Source organism: Parasteatoda tepidariorum, chromosome 5 (assembly GCF_982258835.1).
Source record: "Parasteatoda tepidariorum strain Cologne lab strain chromosome 5, Ptep-v5.0, whole genome shotgun sequence".
NCBI classification, from domain to species: Eukaryota; Metazoa; Arthropoda; class Arachnida; order Araneae; family Theridiidae; genus Parasteatoda; species Parasteatoda tepidariorum.
Genome location: NC_141759.1, coordinates 11,265,064 through 11,292,859, shown reverse-complemented (window position 1 = coordinate 11,292,859; position 27,796 = coordinate 11,265,064). Strand labels below are relative to the sequence as shown.

General features: G+C 30.8%; 1 protein-coding gene across 1 annotated transcript; it reads left to right on the top strand.

The window, feature by feature from the left end:
• Nucleotides 1-355: 355 nt before the first annotated feature.
• Nucleotides 356-27,796, top strand: LOC107447276 (uncharacterized). Its single transcript, XM_071185348.2, has 8 exons — nucleotides 356-769; nucleotides 1,199-1,380; nucleotides 6,903-7,001; nucleotides 16,620-16,710; nucleotides 21,240-21,336; nucleotides 27,270-27,321; nucleotides 27,395-27,414; nucleotides 27,622-27,796. The coding sequence occupies exons 1-8, from the start codon at nucleotides 751-753 to the stop codon at nucleotides 27,794-27,796; spliced, it is 735 nt and encodes a 244-aa protein (XP_071041449.2). The 5' UTR covers nucleotides 356-750.

The window sequence follows — 27,796 nt, the reverse complement described above, 5'->3', positions numbered from 1 at the left end:
TACAAGTAAAGGGAATATCGGATGAAGGACTTTATCTTATAAATAACAGTTGAGGGCACTCGGTTCACCGCATACATTTCTACAACAGCAAAAGAAATAGAAAATCAACTCCCACATTCTCACTCCGCCAGATTAAGAGTCGTTGTCTTATATCCCCTAGACCAGGATGGGCGAGCTACGGCCAGCGAGCCAACTATGGCCCGCCGGAAGATTTTATCCGGCCCGCAAATAGAATTTCAACTTGCCGATCCATGGCGAATAGGAACAATATGCATCCATTTTCTTGTCTATTTTGTTTAAAGTTATTTTTGTTCTTTTTTAATGAAGTACTGATGACTTTTTTACTCTTAAACAGGGAGAGCACTTTCTACGCCTTGAACAGGGAGAGGCCACCAGGAATGAGACGATTTCCTGTTACATCCTTAAACGACTCAAACAATCCGTGTACTTTAGGACTACCAAATATTCATAATCAAACCACTAGTACAACACTAGATTCGTGTTTAGGACCCCTAGATCAATCTCTTCAGAATATTGTTTCAATCTTAATATTATTTATATTTTTAAATATACTTTTTAATACCAAATATTTGGAAAATATTATAATTTTGTAATCTGCCCTTCTTATTTAGGTTAGATAATGAAACTGAATCTGACTACTTTGAGCAAACATGGGAGTATCATACTGAGTTTGATTTAGTGCCTTGCTTGAAGCTGTATAATAGAGAAAATAGCAATGAAAGAGCAAAAATGGGTACATTTTTCAAACGTAAGTTAATTTCATTTCATAAGATCTAAATTAAATACTTATTATAATAGGCAAAAACTATAAGCAAAACATTTACAAATCAAAATAAAACATATAATTATCAGAAGAATTTATTCACTTTATAAACAGTTTCGACAACAAGTAAATCAAACTCAACGGGAATGGTAAAAAAGTTTAAAATTATTTAAATTTAAAATATGCATTGAAAAAATTAAAAATATTAAAACACTCAATTGCGTTTAGTTAAAATACTTAATAAGAGATAGACTTACGTTAAAGTTATTTACACTATAAATCTACAAATTAATGGGTGTAAATTAATGTATAAATGTGGAAAAATGTAAAAACATTTTCAAAAAGTGTTGTATATATATATATATATAGTGGTGCTTAAGGAAGGAACTATTTGCTCTTTATTTCTTTTGCCAGGGGTATTGAATGTTGCCTTTCGTCAGCTTTTCATTCTGAATGTTGAAGAAGAGGAGTTGTTTGATCCAAGAAAGATTCCACGAGCAGTTCTCGATATACATTCGCCATTTTCAGTTTCTGACATTGAATTAAAGGCAATAAATTTAGAGCCGGGAAAATCATATAAAATACACATAGATCTAGTGAGTTCCTCTATTTCCTAACATTTCTTTTCTGAAATTTATTTAAATGTAGTAAATTTAAAGCCAAGAAGATTATGCAAAATATGTATAGTTGTAGTAAACCACCTTAATTTTCGAAAAAATTATATATGATAATGATAAAGGCATTAGATTTACAACCGAGAAAATCATACAAAAACATATAGCTCTAGTAAGTAACCTTATTTTCTAATATTCTGTTCTGATATTTAATTAAAGATGAGGAAGTTAAAGTCAAGAAGATTACTAAAAATGTAACAGAGCTGGAAATAAAACACAAAAACGTACTTTCTCTGTTGGAACATATCTTCTATTTTTTTTTTGTTCTTTTTTTTAAAGTTCTGGATTTTTGGCCCCCAAAATATCTGTGGTAGCCACAGTCTGGGATATATGGTCCCCTTACTTTGGACGGAAGAGCAATCAAAAGAATGTACCTCTTAATGTTAATTTTTTTCTTTGCGCGGTAACTCGAGAATTTTTTAAAAGAATTGAAAAAATTTTAAACCCAATTATAATTTTCGTTTAAAAAAAGATAATTACATGTAAAAAACAAATTTCAGTAGTTATTTTCTATCATTCTATTTAATATGGAGTCGAACACTTTTTAATTGTAATGTATAAATTTGTTTACATAACTTTGAAGAATGTAATTTTACATGGCAAAATACAGAATTTGGGCGAAATATGTCGATTAGCTCATGAGCAATAAAATTTTAAAAAAATCGTACATTTAAAATTTGATTTCACAGGAACCATTCAACCAATTTTGATCAAATTTTATGTTTGACCACGTAAAATTATATATTTTAAAATGTTGTTAAAATTCTATGCATCTCATTCGATAAACGTTTTAACCATAATAAAATACAATAATTAAAAAAAATTAGATTTTATCACTAAATTCGCTCTCTTGTCTAAAGTAAGGAGATCATATATCCCAGACTCCTATATTTTAGGGTCAAAAATTCAAATCTTTTGAAAAAAAGGTATACTTATGGACAGAAAGTACGTTTTTGTATCGTATTGAGTAAGTGTCATTTTAAAACGTTATTCAGGAAAAATAACATGAAATAGTCACATTTATGACTACGTTTAATGAAACATGCATTTTTGCTTTCACTTTCAATCAACCAACTAATCCACATTAGTTTTGAGTATGCTTTTTGTGAAAGTTTAATTAAATTTGAATTTTTGGTGCGTATAAGGATAAGGTTATTTATGCATAATTTATTAAAAATGGATAAATGGGTTACATAATTTGGATGTATATTTGGAAATAGTCATGATGAAAAATAATTAAATGATTGAAACGTCGTGATAAATATAATCAAGGCCGAAATATATAAAAGGGTAATTAAATTAAATTAAAGGGGAATGTGATCGTTAAGGAAAGTGGTTGTACAATGCAATTGTGGGATAACAATAACCCAATAGGTACAAAGGGTCACAAAGTGTGAGGTTTGAACAAATTGGATAAATTGGTATCACCAAATTTAGAATAAGGGGTGAAAACTAAGAAAATTAAAGATTAATGATAAATACGATAAAGTCATGCTATATCCAAACAATACATATGATTTAATACAGTAAGCTGATGTTTCCAATAAGAAAAACTAATAAATTCACATATATGCATGCCCATAACAATAAAAAGGTACTCACCACATACAGAAGGAGAAAAGGGGATAAATAGTAGCTATAAAGGTAAAGCTAAAAATCACACAAAACTTTCTGTTCAACTAAACATTTATTTTTGTAAAACTACTTATTTTGATTATTGCGTAACAAATAAGCAACATGATTCCAACACATTATATGGCACAGGAAAAATATATCTTTTAGAAGGAAATGGGTGACAAGAGAATTTAAAGAAACCAAAGGCGTCATGCAAAAAGTTAAATATAAAAGAACGAGTAATTTAACCGTTAAAATAAATATGAGAAGAAAGCTTAAATTTGAGAGGGCTTTTAATTTTAAAGAAAAATTAAAGGTATAAAATTTTGATTTTAAATTTACAGAATTTGATTATAGATATGGATTTAATTTAAGATAAAGGTTAAGAAAAAATGTAAAAAGAAATCCCTCGATACGGACCAAAGTCCGCATCTCGGAGAAGAAGAAAAAGTTAACCTGCCCGAAGGCTCCAGAAAAAAGAATCTTTTCCAAAAGCTTAAAAAATTCCTTAACTGGGGTAGACCAGAAAAACTACGACCAATTAAAATTTAAAGAGGCGGAGAGTTTGAAATTTAAAGGAAAGAGATTGGTTAGTTAGCCCCCTTAAAATTAAAGGAAGAAAAAGAAAGGCGTGAATAGAGGGGTTGGCTGACTTTCCCCACAGGAAGTGCGATGACCGCAACGACCATGAGAAAGGTCAACAAGAAAGTTAAAAAAAATTGCTAAAATAAAAAAAGGGGAATAACGTTTAAAGAAAAATTAAAGGCTTAAGTAAAATTAGAAATTAATTTGTCACTTTACATTAAGTGTAAATGTGACACTTATCTATTTTATAACCGTCGTTAAACTGCCGACCAAATTTTTGGATTTACGAATACTAATGCTCAACTCCGTAGCCTTGTAATTTTGAACCCAATCCAGAAGACGAGAGAACTCCAGTACCAAGTAGTGTACGAAATTTGCCTTTGTGGAGGACCTTTCCATGGAAGTAACACGCATTAGCGTTACATGGAGAGGAAACCCACGAAAAACTCTCTCGATTTGTATGACGGCAAGGGGACTCCAACCCATGATCCGTCTACCACTGAGGATATTTCACGTCAGCACTGTAGTCGGTGCAAGCCGGATGCGGAATTCGTATCGACCAGCCATTATTGGGATTCAAACCCGGTTCACCTCTTTAGAAGGTATACGCTCTATCTCCTGATCCCTAACGGTTCTTGTGAGTAAGTTTATTTTATGTTTTTATTAGTATTTGCTTTTTTATATTTCAGGTTTACGATTTTTACAAGGCTACGGAATTGAACATTTATAGTAATGTTAAATTTTTTTCAACACTGTTAAATATTTTTTTTAAATTACTTTTACATTTTAACTTCGCTCAATAGCATCATTCTTTGGGAAAAAATTTTCTAGTGGTAGCTAAGCTCACGTTTCAGTGTATGATATGTGTAAATTTTAATGATACGAAATGATGTCTCGCTTTGAAAAATAATCAATTCTACTTAAAAAAAATTTAAACTTGGAATACAATATGCGTAAAAAGAGTTGAATTTTTTTTATGTTATAATTTAATCAAATTTTTTGGATTAAATAAAATTAAAGTGGTTGTCAATAATTGTCTGATCTCAACGTATAATTTTTTTTTCTAGTGATTCTCAATATTTCTTATTATTCATTATATTGAGGTGAACAGAATATGTTTGATCGTGCGAACAATACTTTGGAGGAAATTCAGACAACAATGGACTAATTTTTAGTCTATAAAAATTCCTTCAAAATTATTTGTTAAAAAATGTGTCACTTTGAAAAACTTTTTCTTGTTCGGAAAACAAATGTCAATATGTGTATTTATGGCTTTGAATTCCTTTAGTAAATAAGTGAGACTTTAAGTTTAATTGTATAAATTATTAACATTTCAATATATATTGATTTCTATTATCTTGTAACACATATGCTAGTTTATTCAAGAATTGTGTAAAATCAAATGAATGTTTTTCTTATATAAAGTTTATTTTCCAAACATGTTTCTTTTTATAAAAGAAAAAAAATTTGGGAGAAATTTTGGTCCAAAAAAAAAACTTTGTTATTGGGAATATTAGGCTCTGAGAATTTTCTACATTCCTGCTTATATGTACATGAATATTTCCAGTATCAGTGTACTAATGTTAATTTTATTAATGATTAATTAGTTCATTGATTAGTGAACTAATTATAATTTATAAAAATTATAAATCTTTAAAGGAGTTAATAATTTTTTCAGTCTATCAATTCAAGGATGTAAGTAAATTTACTATTTATATTTAGTGCAGTTATTAAAATAAACTTCCTAACTACATGTTATTATGTTGTAGTAGCTTTAGTATCGCTACTTTCTAGACTATGCAGCTCAGCATCAATAGAAAGAATATTTTCGGTCTAATTCATACAAAACAGAAAACGAATTTGGCGTACCAAAGACTTCCGAACTTTTTTTTATTTTTTTGTATGAGTATGTTTTATGGAAAGGAGGATTAAAATGGGAGTAAATGAAAGAGATTTTAGATACAATGAATAAGATGGTTGTTAAGTATTTTTTTTATTTATCTGATTGTTTATGTATTTTGATAACAAATATTTAAACAAATGAAAAGATCGGCTAAATTTCAATTAAAGGATTTCTTTTTAATTATTTAATATTTTCTGCACAAAAATTGTTTTTTTGACAGTAATTTTCAAAAGGAAAATTTAATATCAAAATAATTCATAAAATTTAATAAATTGATAATTTATAATTTTATATGTATGTTTATTTATAAATATTTCTTATTTATAATAGCTAATAATTATCCTTTTAGTTTTTCGAAGCACTGTATATCAAAAAAGGTCAATTTTATCATTATTGATATATGCCCTACGGTTGGTCCTTAACAAATAATCATTCACGAAAAGTTATCGAATATTATTTTTTTTTCAAAGTATTCCATGTACACTTTTTGGACTCACCTCCTTAATTTCAAGTTTTTCAATCGCGCAGCTTTTTCGCAAGAAACCAAAATGTCACGGTAAGTAGCACACACAGCAGAACAGTAGCGTCGGTGGCCTTTGCGAATCTTTTATTTAAAGAGATATGAAGTTTTTTTTTTTTTTTTCATCGTAAAAATATTCAGTTTTTAAGAGTGGCCTCTATTTAAAACAAAAATTTCCTTATTTTTCCTAATACTTTGAAACATGAGAAATACAGTCCCATGTTAAATTATTAGACACGCTATAAGATTCTATGCAAAATCTTAATTATCAGGACATACCATACAGCTTTATTATTTTTAAGCGATTGAAGCCAATTTGCACTTGTTTATGTTCGTGTATCAATTGCATAAATTAGACGATATATAATAGAAATTCGACGAAGGGATAAATTTGACGATATATTATATAAATATAGAATATTTATTATATCAGGTATTATATTAGTACAATAGGGGACTATATCAATTACTCTAAAAAATAATAAATAAAACAATAACTCTTAAACCTAGTGTCTGTCCCAGACCAAATTAATAGACGCACTGTAGTGTTTTAATAATTACATGTTTCATACGAGTTTATATGTAATACTTTTATATTTAAACATACATGTGATGGGGTTTTATTCGGGAGACTTTTTATATACTTCCGATTTGCATTTATTTAAAACGTATTGCATTACAATGTTTACCCCAATTGATACATGAACATTAACAAGTGTAAACCAACTTCAACCTCGTAAAAACAATAATGCTGTATAGTATCACCTGAAAATTAAGATTTTACATAGAAACAAGAAAATTAAAATTCTTCCGTGCTTTCAGGTTGAATATCATCTTCTTCCTGCTCCGTACAAGACTGATTGTATAGACTACGAAGATCTGTGGGAGAAGAACAACAGAACAGGACCGCGATCACAAAGGGTAATTCCAAAATTAATTTCATTTCATGAATTTTTCATGCTCTACGGTGACTATGGAAATTTCTTTCTTAAAAGGGTCCCATACTGTGAAATTCAAAGATGAGCTTTCGTTTTAAAACAATAACAAATTTTTTTATTTCCTTACATTAAGCATGCATCTGCCTTCATTGGATTCTTTAAACAATCTATGTTCTGTTTACATAATAAAACGCTATGTAGTCTCTCTGAATTACATTTTTATTATAAAATGACATGTAGTGGCTAATAATTTATCAGATTCTACACATACCAAGTAAGAATATCAACGAAAAAATTCTTAATTTCGAAAATTAAAAGAATTGAATTACATTTTTGTTTTACAAAAATTTCCATAGATCTTTTACTATTACAAACTATGTGACAAAATTGTTCGTAAAAAGAAGACCCTTGCAATAAAATTTCTCCTGTATATATATATATATATATATATATATATATATATATATATATATATATATATATATATATATATATATATATATATATATATATATATATATATATATATATATATATATATATATATATATATATAATACAAGTATATATATAAATACAAGAAAACACTAAGAAAGTTAAGAAAAACAATAAGTTTCATTTATTGCGCTTAAGCTGCAAGTAAACAGCACTCATTAGATAAGTTCAAAATGAAGAATAAAACAAAGAAAAATTATAGACATATTAACTACAATAACTCATCAACTTATTCACTTTTTCATATTAAAGATAAGCGTACAAATCGAGGTAAACGGGGTTCAAGAAGTAATAGAAAATCTCTTAATAGTGACAAATTAAATATAAAATTTCTTTCTAATATGGAAAAAGACTTTAATAAACAATATAGCATTAAACCAATTAAAGATTTTGTCTTCTCCCTTAAGAATTATGAAACATATAAGTTCTACGATCTTATTATTAACTTTTCTTTCATTAATTTACATTTCAAAATTCTTTGTTTCGATCTTATAAAAGCCAAAATGAGCAAAATTTTGCCTAATAATAAGAAAAGTTTAGATAATTTATATTTCGTTATTAACTTTCAAAATCCTATTTTCGATAAGATCAAATTTCACAACATTTTTGAAAATTTTAAAGCTTTATTTCCATTAAAAGATTTTAACATAATTAAAAGTTTTAAATATAACAAATCTCTTGGTAGAACCATTTTTAACTATAATGATATAAGCAAAAATTTAGGGAGTATTAATATATCCGATTATGAATGTCACTGTGAGGAGGATAAATATTTTGATTTTGTTGATAAACATCATAAACATATTATCACTGGTAATTTAAATATTATAGAAAACTTGGAACTTAGGAATTTAATGATAAAAGGCACAAAATTTAGACCCATTTACCATATATCAATCAATAAGATTCTAAAATACTTTCTTAATGATCTCAATAGTTTTTGTTTAAAGATATCAAATAGATTCTCTTTACCTTTAGGTATGCTAACAGAATGGAAATGGGGAGTTTATTATTACTTTAAAAACTTTATTTTCAATAATAAGGATAATTTAAATAAGAATAACAATTCAACAAATTTTTCTAACATCGTTCAATCAATTAAGCAACTTCAAAAAATTTTTTAATTACTCCCATAGACAAAGCTAACAATAATTATGCTATATTCTGTAAAAAATTCTATGCTGAACTTTTAAATACGGAATTAAAAAATAGTAAAAATTTTGAACTTAGTAATTTCAATAATAATATTGCCATTAAAAAAATTTTAGCTTTTTACAAGAGATTAAAAATTAAAATTAGCAATATACAATTTCCTTACTTAATTATCAGTCCTAAATTTCATAAAATTCCTGTAAAATTTAGAACTATCACATGTGGGTCTAATGCTTATTTAACTAAACCTGGCACCATTTTCTCTAACTACTTAAATAAGATTATTAACTATATTACTAAAGAAGGTTTCTCTTGGATAATCACTAATAATCAACCGATTTTAGATTTCATTAAACATAATAAAATTAATTCTATTGCGACTTTTGATTTCCAGGATATTTTCAATAGCATTCCCCTTTCTAAACTAAAAGATGTCCTTTTGAATTATTACCATGATTTTAAAAATATCCTTTGTTGCGATTTTGATTATTGGGAAATTCTGATTAATTTTTGTCTTTTTAGTAATTATCTTTACAATGGAAGGGATATCTTTCTTCAAATTAATGGAATACCACAGGGATCTAATTATTCATCTCTCTTAGCTAACTTATTTTTGCATTATTATGAAAAAAATTATACTCTGAGTATTAAATTTGTTTTTAGATATATTGATGACTTAATTATCTTTAATTTCCAAGATTTTACTGTTTTATTGAGTGATATATACCCTGAGGAATTAATCTTACTTCGTAATCATGATGATAATATTAATTTCAATTTTTTGGATTTGGGTATTATGAAAGTTGAAAATATCTGCTTTGTGATTTATACGATAAAAGAAATGATTTTAATTTTAATATTAATAAACTAGTTACTTGGAATTCTAATGTTTCTAGGAGCATCTATTTAAATACCACTTTTAATGAAATGAACAGAATTAAAAGAATATGTAGTAATATTTATTTATCCAAAAAACAAATCGATAAACTCTTTCAAAATCTGATAAAAAACAATGGATACCCAACTAATGTAATAAAATTTTATATAAAATCATTGAATTAATCGTATATTTTGGTGGATATATTTTCTAAACATTTTTTTTGTTAATTTTTATGATTTTCCCATGTGCAAATCCATTTCAGGCCGAAATTCATTGCCAAAATTATTTACTAAATAATTTGTTTGTTAATTTATATAATTTTTCCATGTGCAAATCCATTTCGGGCAAATCCGTTGTTAGAATTATTTACCAAAAATTCCTTTACTAAATAATTTCCTTTGTTAATCTATACAGTTTTTCCATGTGCAAATCCATTTCGGGCAAATCCGTGGATAAAATTGTTTGCTAAAAATTTCTTTATTAATTTATACAATTTTCCATGTGCAAATCCATTTCGGGCAAATCCGTGGGTAAAATTATGTACTAAAAATTTTTTTCTTTGTTAATCTTTCCATGTGCAAATCCATTTCGGGCAAATCCGTGGTTAGAATTATTTACTAAAAATTCCTTTGCTAAATAATTTCCCTTGTTAATCTATACAGTTTTTCCATGTGCAAATCCATTTCGGGCAAATCCGTGGATAAAATTGTTTGCTAAAAATTTCTTTATTAATTTATACAATTTTCCATGTGCAAATCCAATTCGGGCAAATCCGTGGTTAAAATTATCTGCTAAAAATTTTTTCTTTGTTAATTTTTCCATGTGCAAATCCATTTCGGGCAAATCCGTGTTAAAATTATCTATTAAAATTTTTTCTTTGATAATTTAAATAATTTTTCTATGTGCTAATCCATATCGTGCAAATCCGCGGCTAAAATTATTTGCAAAGCAGGCAATTTATGTTTCTCTTTTCTATTTTATATTTTTTTTTAAATAAACATCTATCTTCTAAAACTATTTATGATCAATTTTTAAAATTATCCAGTATAATATTACCTTGCGCACATCCATTTCGGGCCCATCCTTGGTAACTAACAAATCAAAACTCAAAATAACAAATCACTTCAGCAGTGCAGTAAGAACGACACTTTAAAACCCTCTTGTTACACTCTATTTGCGCTTTTGTTTTCATCTTTTGTTTTCATATTTTGTAATCTGGCAATCTTTCTGCGAAAACATTTTTAAATCATTCTTGAAAAATATCCGTCCAAGTAAGTTGTTATGATTTTGCTACTCACTTTATAGTCCCCCCTTTTTAATGTTTTTACTTTTTATTTTATTTTATGATCTGTTACTACATGTTATTTTTACTTTTTATGATCTATTTTTATGTAGTTATTTTCTATAAAAAAATTTTTTTTGAGTGCTCCTCACACTATTGTATTAATATATTTTGCTTTGGCTTTATTGATACAATATCAGAAAGCACTCTGTTTTACGGATATAATCGTGTGGGCTGAAGAAAAGATTATATCTTTTTTTCCGGCTTTTTTTCCGGTTTTTTAATTAACATTTATTTTTATTTTTTTTTTATTTTTTTTTTAAATAAAATGTTGTTTGTTATTTTTTTTACTTATTATTTCCCACCCCCTTTTTTTCATATGTCTATAATTTTTCTTTGTTTTATTCTTCATTTTGAACTTATATATATATATATATATATATATATATATATATATACAGGGTGGTCCCGAATTCATGGTACAAACTTTAATGGTAGGTACAGGACATTGTAACAATGATTTATTGTACAGGAATTCATAGTCGCAAGCGACGCGGTGAGGCGCAAACAGGAGAAATAAAAGGAAAGAGAAATGGAGTGATCGGTTGGTATCATTGCCGATAGAGGGCAGTAGATGTCTAGCCGCCGTTGAAAATGATGCATCGCAGTAGGGAAAAGCGCCATTCACAATTGTGCTGCCGTAGACGATGGGTGACTTTACGCATGCAGAAAAAGCAGACATGCATTACATGTACGGCCGTGCAAATAGTAACGGCAGAGCTGCGTTACGAATGTATCGCGCGGAGTATCCTGATCGACGAATGCCGGATCATAGAATTTTTCAACGGTTACATCGTCAACTTTGTGAAACAGGTGCGTTCGACGTCAACAGACATAACGCTGGTCGATTAAGAGCTGTACGCACTCCAAGGCTGAAAGAAAGCATCTTGAACATTGTGGCTGATAGACCCGAGTCAAGCACAAGAACTGTTGCGCGTGACGTAGGTGTGAGTCATCAGACTGTATGCAGAGTGTTAAACGAAAATCGCTTACACCCCTTCCATTTTCAGAAAGTACAAGCCTTGAATCCGGCAGATTATCCTCTCCTCGTGAACTTCTGGCGGTGGGTGATGCAGCAATGTGCGTTGCAGCCGGATTTCGTAGGTGATGTGCTATTTACAGATGAAGCGACATTTTCACGCGAGGGTGTCTTTAATGCGCACAATTCCCATGTGTGGGCAAATAATCCACATGCAACGCGTCCATATGCGTTTCAACAACGTTTCTGTATTAATGTGTGGACTGGTATTGTGAACGACTTTTTGATTGGCCCAATACTTACTACCCACGAGACTCAGTGGCGGAAGCTATCTTATTTTTCTGAAAGAAGTGTTACCACAACTGCTGCATGATGTTCCGATCGCCATTCATAACCGCATGTGGTTTCAGCACGATGGGGGGCCAGCACACTTCAGCATTGATGTACGGAATTACCTGAATGCCACGTTTGGTGCTCGATGGATTGGGCGTGGTGGACCAATCCCTTGGCCACCCCGATCTCCCGATTTATCGAGCCTCGATTACTTTTTATGGGGACATCTAAAGCATCTTGTTTATGAGACTCCAGTTGACTCAGATGAGGATCTCGTCGCTCGCATATCTGTAGCTGCTGCAGGTGTGCGTGAAATACCAGGCATCTTTGAACGTGTACGCGAATCGTTCCACCGACGCTGTCAAGCATGTATCGCTTCTGGTGGACGCAATTTTGAACACTTACTGTAAACATGACACTTGTCAACAACGCTTTCAATAAAATCTTTGTTTTTCCTTTCGGTCGTTATTTCTCCTGTTTTCGCTTCACCGCGTCACTTGCGACTATACATTCCTATACAATAAATCATTGTTACAATGTCCTGTACCTACCATTAAAGTTTGTACCATGAATTCGGGACCACCCTGTATATATATATATATATATATATATATATAGAGAGAGAGAGAGAGAGAGAGAGATCAAAATGAAGATAACACAAAGGAAAATTACAGACAAATGAGAAAAGGGGGAAAAAGAAAATTAATAATAAAAATAAAGTAGCATAACGAAAGCTGGAAAAAAAAATTTTTATTAAAATAAAATAAAAATTAAAAGACATTATTTTAAATAGAAAGAAACAATGAAAAGATATAATCTCGTCATTCAGACGATAATATCTGAAAAAAATAGTGCTTTCTAGTATTGTTTTAATAAAGCCGAATCAAAACATATCAATACATATCAACATATCAAATTGACATATCAACATATCAACATATCAATACATATCAACATATCAAAACATATCAACATATCAAATTGAAAAAAAATCAAACTTATCAAGCAAAATATGTAAAATTAAAATAAAATAATCAAATTAAAATAGAAAATAAAAATTCAAGAAAATACAGAATAAAACTCAAAATGTATAAAGCAGTAGCGAATTCAAATGTACTTACTCTTACAGACATTTTTCAAAAACGGTTTAAAATGTTTCCCTTATAAATTTGCCAGATTACAAAATATGAAAATATATGATATGAGTTGATCATATGAAAATATATGATTTTAGTACAAAATCTTCATATTTAAAAATATTAAAAACAGCTAAAAAATACAATTGACGCCATTTGCAAAATCCATGTGCTCAAATACTAAAATATTTGGAAATTATAAGCAATTCAAAAATTGATTCTTGTAGCTTTAATCCAATATTGACTTCATTAATTGGGTATAAGCCACAGAATACCATTTTTAATTATCTGAGAGACATTGGTTTTTACAAATCAATTTAGATTTAACTTATGGCAGAATGTGTTTTTATAAAACAAGTTATAGGTGAGGTATGGACAAAAATGATTTTTGCCTCAATAATTCTAATTGAACTAACTAAATATAAATGGATTCAAATTTTATTTTCAAAGGAGATGAAAACGAAAGCAATCTTTGCTTTTTGAACAGAACTCAACCCCAAAAAAATCTGTTGCCTAGAAACTTCAAGGTATTTTTTTTTAACTATTTTCGAAAAAAAAAGGCTTTTTTAACTCGAGCTCATACAAAAACGATGAATGATATGACTTCTGTTTTTGATTCATTATTTTCTCTTCCTTCAACACTAAGTATTTCTCTCTTGTCAATCAAGCAGTTTAATTATGGTTATATTAAATTTCGCCTACTGCTATGAGGATAATTCTTGGCCTGTTTTTAGGACGACGCCATATATATATTTAGCTTCCTGGTATCCTAATTTTTTCGAAATTTCGTCTTTCCCTGCCTCTATTTTGAGGGTATCAAAATATGTAAAGAAAAAGCATACGTTTATTCAGAGAAAGTACGTTTTTGTGTTTGCTTTCGTAATTGCTAGAACCAATTATTTACCATATATGAAATCACCCCATATAACCATTAAAATTTACACTAAGTTTGTTAAATTCCATTCATTGGAACGAAAATTACTCAATGTGATATCTTTTTTATTTCGCGCACTGTACGGGTGAAAAAATTACTTAAGCTGAAGATAACTAAACTAGAATTAAATTAAATTTCGCTTCCACTAGAATATATATATATATATATATATATATATATATATATATATATATGTGTGTGTGTGTGTGTAAATATATATGCAGGGTGCTTCTAAAAAGATGGGCAAAATTTTAGGAAGTGATAGTACACACCAAAGCAGACAATTTTTATCAAAGAATGCATGGTCGAAAACAAAACGCAAAGGTGATGGCGCATTTGGAAAGTTGTTTGATGCAAACGTGAAAGCTCCATTCCTGTTGCGAGTTACTGCGCTGCGAGTTATTATTTGCATGTTATGGGAAGAAGAGCTCGTATGCAACTTTTTCGTCACGATTCATACATAAAAGCTGCTGATTCGAGTGCTATAATGTCTAAAAATATTAAAAAAATAATTGGCTTTTTGTGGGGCCAGCTGAAGGCTCTCATGTATGAGACTCACATTGGATCTGCAGAAGAACTTGTCGCCAAGCTTTCGACCGCAGCAGGGAAAGTTCGTGATATGCCTGGTGTGTCTCAGAATGTTCGCCTATCTTTTCTTCGCCGTTGTACTGCGTGCATAGCCGTTGCCGGTCACTGTTTTGAACACTTATTGTAATCACATGCCATTAAATTTGCGTTTAAAACTTAACTTCATCGTTCTTTATGTGTTTTTGCCTGATATAAGAACATAAACTTTGACGCCCTCTAGCGGTTTTGCGTTTTGTTTTCGACTATGCATTCTTTGAAAATTGTTTGCTTGGGTGTGTACTATCACTTCCTGAAATTTCGCCCATCTTTTTAGAATCACCCTGTATATATATATATATATATATATATATATATATATATATATATATATATATATATATATATATATATATATATATATATATATATATATATATATATATATATATATATATATATATATATATATATATATATATATATAAACAAAGTGGAGCAAATTTGTATCTCTGTATGTACAATCAAATATGTTTAATTGCAAATCAGAGAGGGAAGTTTTTGATGGCAAACAAAATTTGAGTACGATTCTTTTCCCTTTTACTTCTTAGCCAAGAAAATTGTAGATATCTGTAGCACCTACTTTTTAAAGAAATGGTAGGCCATAAATATTTAGGAATTTTTTCTGCTACCTAAAGATCATGAAAAGTCTCTCCATACAATAATCCATTCGTTCGTTTTAATGGAACTGGGAGTTTGAGGCCTAACGGGCCTTTACATTAATCCATTCCTTCGTTCGTTGTTTCACAACTGGGCATCTGAGGCCTAAATGGCCCTTAACATTAATCCATCATCATCTATATTTATCTGGGCGCCTGGGGCCGTTAGCGGCCTTTTTCCCATTCGTCTTGAATTGTGATCTTTAGGGTGGTTCTTTCTGGTAATTGGAATGCAATTGAAGTAAAAGGAATTTAAATATTTTGAATTTTAGACAGCATTACGTCACTACAAAAGTAAGCTGCCATCGGCCTGAGGTTTATGTCTTCTCTTAAGTTTTCAAAAGTAAAACTTTCGTTGAATCCTGCGGTGTCACAATTTATGGTTTTTTCAAAAAATCTGAAATTTAGTTTTACAATGTGATGATCTAAAGAATCTATGTTGAGGTCGCGATGTATGTTTTAATTTCTGATAAACCATCTTGCTTTTGTTATTTTCCTGAAGATTTTGTTCTGGCATGTTTTGAGTTTTTTAAGGAGTGATGTGGAGATGTTGCACCAAGCTGTACATTAATCCATACCCTCCAACTTATGAGGATTTTGAAAATAATTCTTTCTAGTGGTAGCGAACCAAAGTAGAAATTTTTAAAGCAAATGGATCTCTCATAAAACATTTATCAGAACTTAAGAATCTAGCCATATGGCCTGCACTTTTATAAGTAATAGTGGACAAGTTACGCTAAAATTAATTCTTTTTAAATATTAAGACATTAATTTTGCTACCGTCTGAAAAGGAGATTTCTGAAACTACGGAAATTCCGTAGCAGTTGGAGGGTATGCATTAATCCATAGAAGGATGGAATTTTATATGTATGTTTAAATAATTCAAATGTAGTGGTAATTTACATTAGTTATCTTTAAATTTACTAAACTTGGAATTAAATGTTGAAGCATAAATTTTACACCACAGGAAAAAAGTAATCGCAGAGCAAATAGTTTTGTTTGTTTGAATAATTATAATGGTATTTTGAATTTCCTGACAAGTTGTGCATTGATATTTTCTCCAACAGTCTTGCTTGATGAAATGTATTGATGTAGTATCTCGCTTGTGTATAAATTGTACTCAAGATATCCATGCTCCTCTACAGGACAGATGCGCAGGTAAATATTTTAAGACTTTAAACATCGTTGTTTCAACAGTTCGTCATTTCCTTTCTTTCTTTCTTTATTTAAACAAAACTGGGTGCCTAGGCCGCGCAGCGGCCCCTACCCCATTCATCATGAAAATTATATACAGTGAATAAAACATTTTAAATTATGTAACAATGTGGTAACATTATAATAAAGTAACCATGATTAGAAGTATGCCCAAACTTGATCGGAGATTTACATTAATTGCCATTGAAAAATGAATGCAGCCTTGATTAGATGGTCGTCATTTCCTAAAAAGTAATCAAGAGTTTTATACTAATTAGAGGTTAAATGTACTGATAAATATTTCAAGATGTAAACATCGTTGTTTAAACAATTCGTCTAAGTCTAAATTATATGTACATAGACCTATACATTTCATATAAACTTGCTCATTTGCACAAGAAAGATACTAAACTAAGGATGTTATTAAAAAAATCTGTATCTTTCGGAACAAAATTAATTTCAGATTTGAAATCAAAATAGGAAAACTCAATTACCTGTAAAAATGCAAAAATAAAACTTTATTAACCAGTCTATTTAATATATTTCTCTCCTAAATACTTAAAAAAAAACATTGAAAGTTTACATCATTATTGGCTACGTCATGCGTTTAGAGTTACATTTTTAAACCATGTCAATAAGTTAAGAAACGTAAACAAATAGAACACAGGGGATTTTTAAATTTGTCAAGAGAAGGAGATTCTATCAATATTTTATTACTTTATTTTCGAACCGTCATTGAACAGCCGACCCAATTTTGGGTTTACGACTACCAATGCTCAACTGCTTAGCCTTGTAATTTTGAACCCAATTCAGAAGACAAGGGAACGCAAGTATTTTGATAAACTTTGCCTTCGTGGAGGACGATTCGATTAAACTAAACTGCATTTGCGCTACATGGAGAGGAAAACCTTCCCTGGTAAGCCTGATCGAAAGGTAACTAACCCATAATCCGTCTACCACAGAGGATAATTTACATCGACACTGTGGTCACTGCGAAGTAGGTGCAGATTTCGTATCAACCAGACATCGCGGGGATTCGAGCCCGAATATCCTCATTGGCAGGCCAATGTTCAACTCCGTAGCCTTGTAATTTTGAAAGCAATCCAAAGGACAAGGGAACTCCCGTAACTCCAAGGGAACCGAAAAAATACTTTTTTTAAAATATCTTCACGCTTCTTTATTATATTTTATTTCAACTAAATTCCTTGTCCTTCAACCTTACCTTATACTAGTTTATTTGAATTTGTTCTCTTCTGATGCAGGAGCAGTTGTTCTGGTTAGGTGGTTAGCCGAACTCAGAATCTTCAATGTTTACTTCCCAAGCATGTTTGATACTCATTTTGTCGACCTTACCCGGTCCGAGAATAGATCACTGTACCTTTAGCACGGGAGCGCGATGCTCGTCCTCATAGCTACTGGGTCTCTTTTTCACTAATAGAGTAAAAAATTTCTCTACTGTAACAGCAAAAATCAGAGGAATAAAGATTATTATGAAACTGAACGCATTAAACAAGTTCTCATACGCTCAGTCATGAATTAACATAATTTTCAATAAAAATAATAATAATAAAATCATAGTAAATAAATAAATAAAAAATCCTTTCCGGTAAGTTGTAAGCGGCGGGATACCTGCGAGTGACGTAGTGAGGTTATCTCGATTCTGATAGGTTGTTGAAACGCGGCATTTGTTTAAATTAGCATTGGGTCTTTCCATTCTATACCGAGTAAACCAAGCCTGTCAAGTATGGATTCCCTTAAGTGACACATTCTATATTCTTTCAATGAGCTTCTTTCACAAAGATTTCAATTCTTTCATAATATATTTCTTACTGAAATCAGAGACAGGTACGAAGCCAAGTAGTACATGAACATTCTGAATATGCATTGAAGTTGCAAGGTACAAAAATCAAAATATATCACGGTCACAAAAAAATACAAAAACAAATAATAAATCTAAGTTAAGTAAATGTCATAGATGATAAAAAATTATACTTTAACAAATTCGATGTGCGATATCCGGAGTTGTATTTAATTAAATTCATGTTAATTAACATTCTAACTTATATGGAGAAAGTTAGCTCGACTTCAGCACGCCGTCTTGTTTATACACGAGCAGCTGGCGCTAAGGTCATAGGTCACGTGTCTGGGTAATATTGATCGTTTTCTTCTCGAAATGTAAGTACCCAATTTAATTTTTTTGTACGCATTTATAAAAATCATATCTTGAAAATCACTAAATAATTTTTTTTTTTAATTTTAAATTCAAAACTGATCTACATAGCGCTGAGATAAAATGAAAGCAGTATTAAATGAGGTACTACTGGATTTAATTTCGAAAAATTCAATAAATCGACACGGCACTTATAAAGAACAAAAGTTATTGAGTATTCTTAATGCTCGATTTTTAAGAGAAAAATGGCTTTGAAGCTAGGGTGACTACCTCTAGCTAAAGAGCATTTTCATTCTTTGATAATTAAAGTAACGCCCATTTCTATTTCAAAATAATTCTCTATTCTTCACATCGTCATAGTAAAAGTTTGAAAAGTGCAATTACAACTAGAAACTAACAAAGCGTGGAAAATATTTAATTACTCAATGTTTTTTAACAGCTACCAGATAACTTTTTCTGTCATTAAGTTCCCCATTAACTTTAATCCTCATTTCCGACTTTAATTGTCCGTTAAGGACTATTTTCATTTAACTCATCATGTTGTATAACATTTTTCAGAATAAAATTTTATATTTCACTTTACGACCGTCGCACAAATTGCAACACAATTTTTGAGTTAACGACTACTAATGTTCAACTTCGCAGCCTTATAATTCAGCACCAAAAAACTCCAGTGTCTGAGAAGTGCGAATCAGGGTAAAATGCATTTCCGTGTGAAATGGAGAGGTCGTGAAGAACTAAAGTCGTTAACAAGGGAATCTGTATTCATATGAATAAAACAAGACTCCAGGGAATCAAGATGAGCTGATGTCACTAGTGAAATGGGTGTCTATTTTTGATCTCTTGAAGCATGTTGACTGTTATTTCCTATCTATGTATTTTTGAAGCGGATGAAGTTTTTAATCAGAGAGTATCTTACTGCTCCAGTTTTGTAGGATTATTTATTTATTTTAGATTATGCTATTTTATAAAAAAAAACTTTTGAAATTAAATGTAATTATTAACCCAGGATTCCCGCAAGCCTTGAAAGTCTTTAGAAGCTGTAACGAAAATAAAGCAAGTGTTGAAATCTTAATTTCTGTGTAACCGCCACTAAAAATTGTTTTCCAAAGAAAGTATATAAGCATTAAAACTCTACTTCCTAAACCACTTAATGATTAAAGTGGTATCTTAAAAAAAGGAAAATCTTCCAGCATTATCTTAAATTTGCTACCACTACTAAAACTTTTCATGGGCCACTGTATGTTGTTCTCCTCTGAGTAATACTTTCAACAGAAAAAGTAAACCACTTACTGTAACCTTAAAATAACTTCAAGAAATTGAACAATATTTGCAATTACCTCCTTGTAGCAGAATTTTTATTAAACATATATGTCATAGCATTTTCATTATACATTGTAATAATTGTAATATGTATTGTAATAATTTAATTCAAAATAAGTTAAATGTATGATATTTAGCTTTTTAATAATTTATGATTATGAAGTACTTCATGTATAATATTTCATTCGATACTTCATATAATAATCATATATGAAATACAAATATTATACATGTTTATAATATTTTTATTATATTGTATTAATTTAATTCAAAATAAGTTAATTTTACGATATTTAACATTTTATTAATTTATGATTATGAAGTATTGCATGAAATACCGCTCTCTTTTTCTGTGTTAAAGATAAAATCACGGCTCACTTCCAAACAATATATATTTATTTTTAAATTTGTACTTATTTGATGTTATTTAGATCGTAAAAGAACCAGTAATTCGTCATTGAAATTAATTAACGAAATCAACTATTGATAAATTTAAACTACTTTATTTTGAATTTTATGTTTTAGAATAAATATAATTCTAAGAATCTAACAGATTTTTTTAATAACTATCAGACTGCTTTTTATAAGTTAAAAAAATACCAAAATATATTTTTGCTTGTAATTAAAGCGTCAGAGAAAAAAATATATAAAATAAACAGTGTCCTTTCTGTGCCTAAGGGTTAGTACCCTATATTACGTAATCTAGTTTAAAGAGTTTTTACAAACTTCTTGAATTTAACTTATTATCATAGCAAGGTTGCTGCAATATTAATTGTTCAACACACAATAAATTTACCAGCGAAATTGAATATTGAAAAAAAAAATTTTGTTATTGAAGAAAAATTTATAATAATTGAAGAAAAATTTATTATAATTGAGGAAAAATTGAAGATGTGTGATATAGTTTAAAATTATTAAACTTATACTAAAACTGTTTTTAGTGTTTATGCTGTCGGTAGTGTTATTAATTTTGAAAGTATTTGTTTTTAATTTCCTGTAGGAATCAATGCAGGTCGTAAAGAATGTATTGGAAATCTTACTGACTCAATACTTGAGGAGTACGAAAAATGTGAAATGCAATGCAAGAAAGAATGCGTGTAAGTTGTCTTTAAATAGTAAATTGATCTTAGTTTATTGCTTGAAAAATAAGAAAACAGTTACGTCTAAACCAGTGGTTCCCAAATGATATTCGGCGGAATCCTTGGGTTCCGAGATGTTAAGATTTTTGTTTAATTAATAAGATTAGTTTCTTAACCGATATTCGAAACCTTTAATTATTTTTTGTATCGAATTTGTAATACGTTATTCACTTAATATTTTCGTTATTTTTATGAAATTATTTAATTAAAATGCTTATGAAGAAAAAAAATACAAGGCACTGTCTTTCATTTCTAATTACAATGTGATGACTGAATTGTAAAATGTATATGCATTTCTGAAAAACTGCATTGGTATTTCGCGTCGAATGAAAATATTCAAATTCAACAATACAGAAGTATGTTTCCATTTTAAAAACCATAACCCTTCTATAGAAGTATGATCATTCAACAGTAGTCGGCGAGCATGTTCTTGTCCCATCTTCCTTGATATTTACATTCCATACCTCTCATATCTTGATGGAACCTTTCCCCTTGTTCTTCACTGACTGTTCCTAAATTTTCGATGAAAAAGTCCACATGTGAGAGAAGGAAATGCATTTTTACACTCATGGAACAATCCAAATTTTTAAACTTGTGCAGCATTTTCTTTACAATTTCCTTATCAGGATCCTTGTAATTACCCAGAAATTTACTGACGACATCTTAGAAGGCAACCCAAGCATCTTTTTCCGTTGTTGTCATGTTAGTCTCAAAATCTTTATCCTTCATAAGTTTGCGGATATCTGGATCAACAAAGATTCTTTCTTTTATCTTGGCTTGGGATAAACCTGGAAACTTTTTGTATAGGCATTTGAAACAATCGCTATCTTTTGGAACAGCCTTAACAAACTACTTCATTACACCTAATTTTATATGTAGCGGAGGTAACAATGCTTTTTTCGAACCAACTAAGCAGTTTCGAATAACGTTCTTGGCGCCAGGGTCAAGATTTTGTCTTTTCAGCCATTCTTTTTTGACCCAAAGTTGAGTCTTGTTCCGGCTGTCCACTCACAAATGAAACATGAGAACTTTGTAAACCCACCATGTTGATCAAGAAGCATGGAGAAAACTTTCAAATCACCCAAATGGTCCAATTGTGGTTGATATGTTTTATTTTGTTCGAGACGAGAGCCAGGTTTTCATAGCATTGTTTTAAATATGCTTAGTGTCCAATTGGTACAGATGCATACTGGCTCCCATGACAAAGATGAACATCTTTGAGGCTTCTTTTAGATGAATCTATAAACAGGCTCCACTGATCTTTTTCGTAGATGACATTAAATTTGCTCATCAATCCAGGAACATCAGAACAATAGACCAAGTTCTCCTCTTCAAAGTACTTAATAAATTCCTTTTCACCATTCCTGTACCAATAAAAAGATGTTTCTTTGGCCAATAAGTTTTTTTCTTTCAGTCTGGAGCCTAACAATTCAGCTGCCTCTTTCAAAAGGCCAAGATCTCTAGTCAGATCATTAAGTACAACCTGATAGAAGGGTTGAGGTCAACCGGCTACAGATGGCTTATATTCAATATCGAAGCCGTGAACTTCTGGATGTTCCGAGACTGAAGACTCTGAAAAAATGAATGGCAGTTCAGTTGCAAGCAAAGGCACATCAGGTCCATGAGGAATGGGACATGTGGCCGATGGAATGCTATCAGGATAATATATTAGCCTTTGGTTTTTCCGGTTATACCCACGAACATGGCAGAAACAAAAATAACAATCATCAAAGTGGTTTTGGGGCTCCCACCACGTCCCAGGAATTCCAAACCGTAAAGCAGACTGCTTTCCTTGATGGCATAATCGTAGATCGTTGAGACACTGCACTCAAACTTTATGAGGTCCCCGGGATTTGTCCTGGTCTCCGAGTTTCATGCCAAAATATGCGAGATAAAGTTGTCTTACATAGTCTGTAATGCTCCTCATGCGATTTTTAACAACATTATTAATCTCCTCATATATAACAGAAGTCATCTAGGAAATTTTCACAGTGTCTCGAACTCGAAGCCATTCTTTACGAAACGCACAGAAAAAAGCGAACGTTAAAATGACTCCCTACTATGCTTGCTATTGTTTCTGAGAGCTCAGCGAACCTAGATAAGAATTCTCGCAACGCTATTGGTAGAGAGAGATTATGATAGAGAGAGAGACGGTTTAACCAAAGTAGAATGCTGGTCAGTCAAGAAGAGAAGAAATTCAAAAACGATATTTTTTTACTGTAAATGTTCATAAAATTTCCAGTAAAATTGAATTTTTCAAAAAAACGTGACGTCGTGAAATTTTACATTATTATTTTCCATTTTAGCACCAAAAAATACAAGTTCAGCTATCAAATCCCTTGAATTTTTTTCATCCGTTACTCAACTTCTAACAAAACTGTAGAATGACAAATTACATTTACCAGTTTCTTTTTAAAATTTTGAACAATTGATTAAAAAAAGCACATATATCATTGTATAGCGGTAACAAATTCTCACTTCTTATCCAGCCATTGCCTTTTCCGTAATGTGTTAGCTAGCAAATTCAAAATTAGTTCTGGTCTGTTGAATTATGACGATTATGTTAAAAGAAATTCACAGTTATGTTTATTTCTTTTCACCTCTTCGATTATCCGCCCACGTTTGTTAGTTAGTAAGAGATAAGATATAAAAGTAGGCTCTACAATTCTTAGCATACTCATACACATTTATGTAAATTTTAAAAGTGAGCAATAGTTTTCATTCTATGTAACATTATACGGAGAGCACAATGAATAGTAACCGCTATTTTTATGAAAAATTTGTTTAATCGCTGGATTATTTTCATCCACGTATCTACTGTCTTAATCGTAACACTCTTACACATTTTTTCTAATGGTTCAACATGAACAAACCATCAAAAATTGCTATTCTTATGTTGAATCAGGGCTTGAAAAAACTCAGAAATCTTACCGGTCCCCGAGGACAGCTTGTCCAACAATATACCCGTCCTCCTTTGAAACTAACCCGTCGCTTTTAAATAAATAAAAATATTATTTTTTCTTATTTATTACAAACATTTAAATAAATTACACAATGAATTAGTAGCTACTAGGATTACATTATACAGTAATAAAAAAAAACTATATTACTAATAGTAAAACCTAGTATTTCTTTTATGAAATAATTTATTTCTATTATGAAATAATTTAAATAACGAAGGTCAAGTTATCTGGAATGTCAATTTATACGAGGGTACTGCGTTTTTTAAATGAATCAAATATGACGTTTGCCAGTTCCACAATCAAGCCTATGATTTACAGAGGTTTCTGCACAGAAATCTGAAAGGGGTTTTCCATTTAGTAGGAGGATGTTCATAATTGCGTTTAACGTAACGCGCTTACGTAACGTGCTTTTTGTAAGTTCATTGCTGAAAAGCCCCTTTCAAGTGCTGCAGTACTTCCAGACGGAAAAAGCATCAATCCACCATGCGCAGTATGTTGTTGTACGGGATTTCTAGATTAGAGAGCCATTTTAGTAGTGAGGTGCTAGACTCTTGTAAGATAACAAAAATTGAAAGTTTATCACGAACATTAACGGGAAAATGCCCGTCCGCGCGGACGTTTGATTCGAGAAATTCGTTGTCCGCGGGAAATTTTTGACCGCCGAGGACGGGTGGACGGACGGTTTTTCGAGCCCTTTGTTGAACCATCATAAATCAGTCCAAATTCCTACTTTGAGGATATGGTTATTTATGTTGCTTACAATAAAAAAATATACTGGCTCATGATGGAATTATCAATGGTTACCATCAAGATTATGTTGGTCCGTCAATGGAATATTATCAAACATTTTGGTATACATATGGTATTATTTAAAATATGATATTTAGAATTTGACCTGTTATTTCCATGGTTCAATTCTATTTCATTAGTTCTTGTTGAGTTTACATTATTTAAGTTTATAGAGACTTGACATTAAAACCACTGTATCAATAAAATAAGCACGAAGTTTCATAAATCATTTAAAATAAGAATTCGGTTACATCATCATTTATCGGGAATTTACTAGCGTTTACTTTGATTGTGATGACCTAACTTCTAAGATAAGAAATCTAAGATAATTCACAAGAACGTACGATATAATTAAGTTTTAATTTATTAGAGCTACAATGAGTAAATCGCCTTACACATCTTATTTTATTTCGTTTCATTTAAAACCAGTGTTGATCAACCTACCCAATTCAGAGTTAACGACAATCAATGTTCAACTCCGTGGTCTTGTAATTTTGAATGCAATTCAGAAGAAAAGGAAACTCCTGGATCAAGCGTTGGGATAAACTAACCTACGAGGAGGACTGTTTGATGGAACTATCCCGCATTTACGTCACCCAAGAGAGGAAAACCACAAAAACCTTTCGCGGTAAATCAGTCTGTAAGAGGATTCTACCCCATAATCCATCTACCACTGAGGTTAATTCACGTTGGCACTTTGGTCTGTGAGTCCTGGGAGCAGTATTCATATCGGCCAGATAACACTGGGATTCGAATCTGGGCCACATCATTGAAAGGCGAGCTCCTCATCGCCTGAGCCACCACGGTTCATTATTCTAAAACATTTTATAACTGTTGTTGAACTAGTGTTGATCAACCTACCCAATTCAGAGTTAACGACAATCAATGTTCAACTCCGTGGTCTTGTAATTTTGAATGTAATTCAGAAGAAAAGGAAACTCCTGGATCAAGCGTTGGGATAAACTAACCTACGAGGAGGACTGTTTGATGGAACTACCCCGCATTTTAATGTTTACGACAACCAGAGTTAAAATCCGTAGTCTTGTAATTTTGAACCCTATCTGGAAGGCAAGGAACACCTGGGAGAAATTTTCCTCCGTGGAAGACTTTTTGAAGAAATTACCCCGCATTTCATGGTGAGAAAACCCACGAAAACCTGCCACGGCTAATCTAACAGCAAGGGGACTCTAAACCATAACCCGTCTGCCACTGAGTGTATTTTATGACAGCTCTGTGATCGGTGGTAGCTGGGTGTGGAATTCGTATCGGCAAGCCATCGCTGGGATTTGAACTAGGGTGAACTCTTTGGGAGGTGAGCGCTCTATCCTCGGAGCCACCAGCCCTCATTCTAAAGTATTTATTAAGTTTCAAGCAACTCGAAATCTTTGGGATGCAACTTGCGAAGTTTGGACGTAGTTTTAAAGTAGACAATTGGTCTTTTTGAACCTATTTACATCAAATTTGGTGTGGATCGTTTCAGAATTGCGGTATCAGAAATTCAGAATCATACACACAGACATACAAATATTCTGCTTTATTCATACAGAATAGTAATTCGAGTTACAAAAGTATCGTGATGATGCGAAAAGCTTGTAATCATTTAATTCCTTTAACTTTGTTACCAAAACTTACACCTAAATATTTTTTACATCTTCTTTTGGACTTGAACTAAGACAAATATTTTCACGTCGCTGATTTCGAATCTGAAAATCAGTTTTTCTCCACAAGTTAGAGGTTTCTTGCAGTTTTATAATTTATTCCTCGACAGGAATTTTATAATTCACTCGTTCATTCGGAAAAAAAATTAACTAAACTAAAAGTATCACTTTGAAAAATAATCTTCAGCTTTTAGAAATAAAACAAATTACAGATTTTAAATTCCCACACCCAAATCAGGTAAAATTACTTTCACTGTGAGAAATGTAAGTAATTTTACCTGATTTGGATGTAAATTTACGCACCCATTAATGCAAAAAAAATTTCCAATATTATTGCCGAATTTGTGAATAAATATAGAATATACTTTCGATTTACGTAAAATCTTTATATTTGATATGATACATGCGATTGGACAGATATAAAAACTTTTTCAATTTGTTGGTTTTGAATTGTGTGTGATTTATTTTATTCTTCAATTAGCAAACGAGTCTATGATATCCGTGTGGAAGAATCGTCTGCATTCACTGATCAGGTAATTAAAAGAATTCTCTTTCTTCTAAACTATTTTTAGATTCACTCATTTAAATTTTATTTTGTTTCCATAGACAACCGATCAAAACCAAAGGTAAGTACTTTTAAATATGTATAGTTATCATTTTTATTGGAAATTAAGAACTGTGTATGGATCTTAGAGTTTTTAGAAAATTAAACGGTAATTTCAACAATTAAACGAAAAAACAATCGCACAAATCAATACAAAATTGTACTCGAAGCAATATAAATTTGTTAAAATCACTAAGATATAACATTAACAATGATGTCAAAATTACAGCAATGACATCAATACTGATATTTATACTACAATGATGACTTCACCATTGATATCAACACTTGTCAGCACAACAATAATATCAGCAATGATGTCACCACGTGTTAATACTATAGATACCATTATGGATATCAATATGCTAAGAACCCTAATTTGCCTTCTTGGGGAAACTTTTTGA

Bases quoted from the DNA above. Each gene is read 5' to 3' on its own strand.
- LOC107447276 (XM_071185348.2), top strand. The intron at 1,381-6,902 runs GTGAGTTCCTCT...CCGTGCTTTCAG, and splicing joins ATAAAATACACATAGATCTA to GTTGAATATCATCTTCTTCC. The intron at 27,322-27,394 runs GTAATTAAAAGA...TTGTTTCCATAG, and splicing joins CGTCTGCATTCACTGATCAG to ACAACCGATCAAAACCAAAG.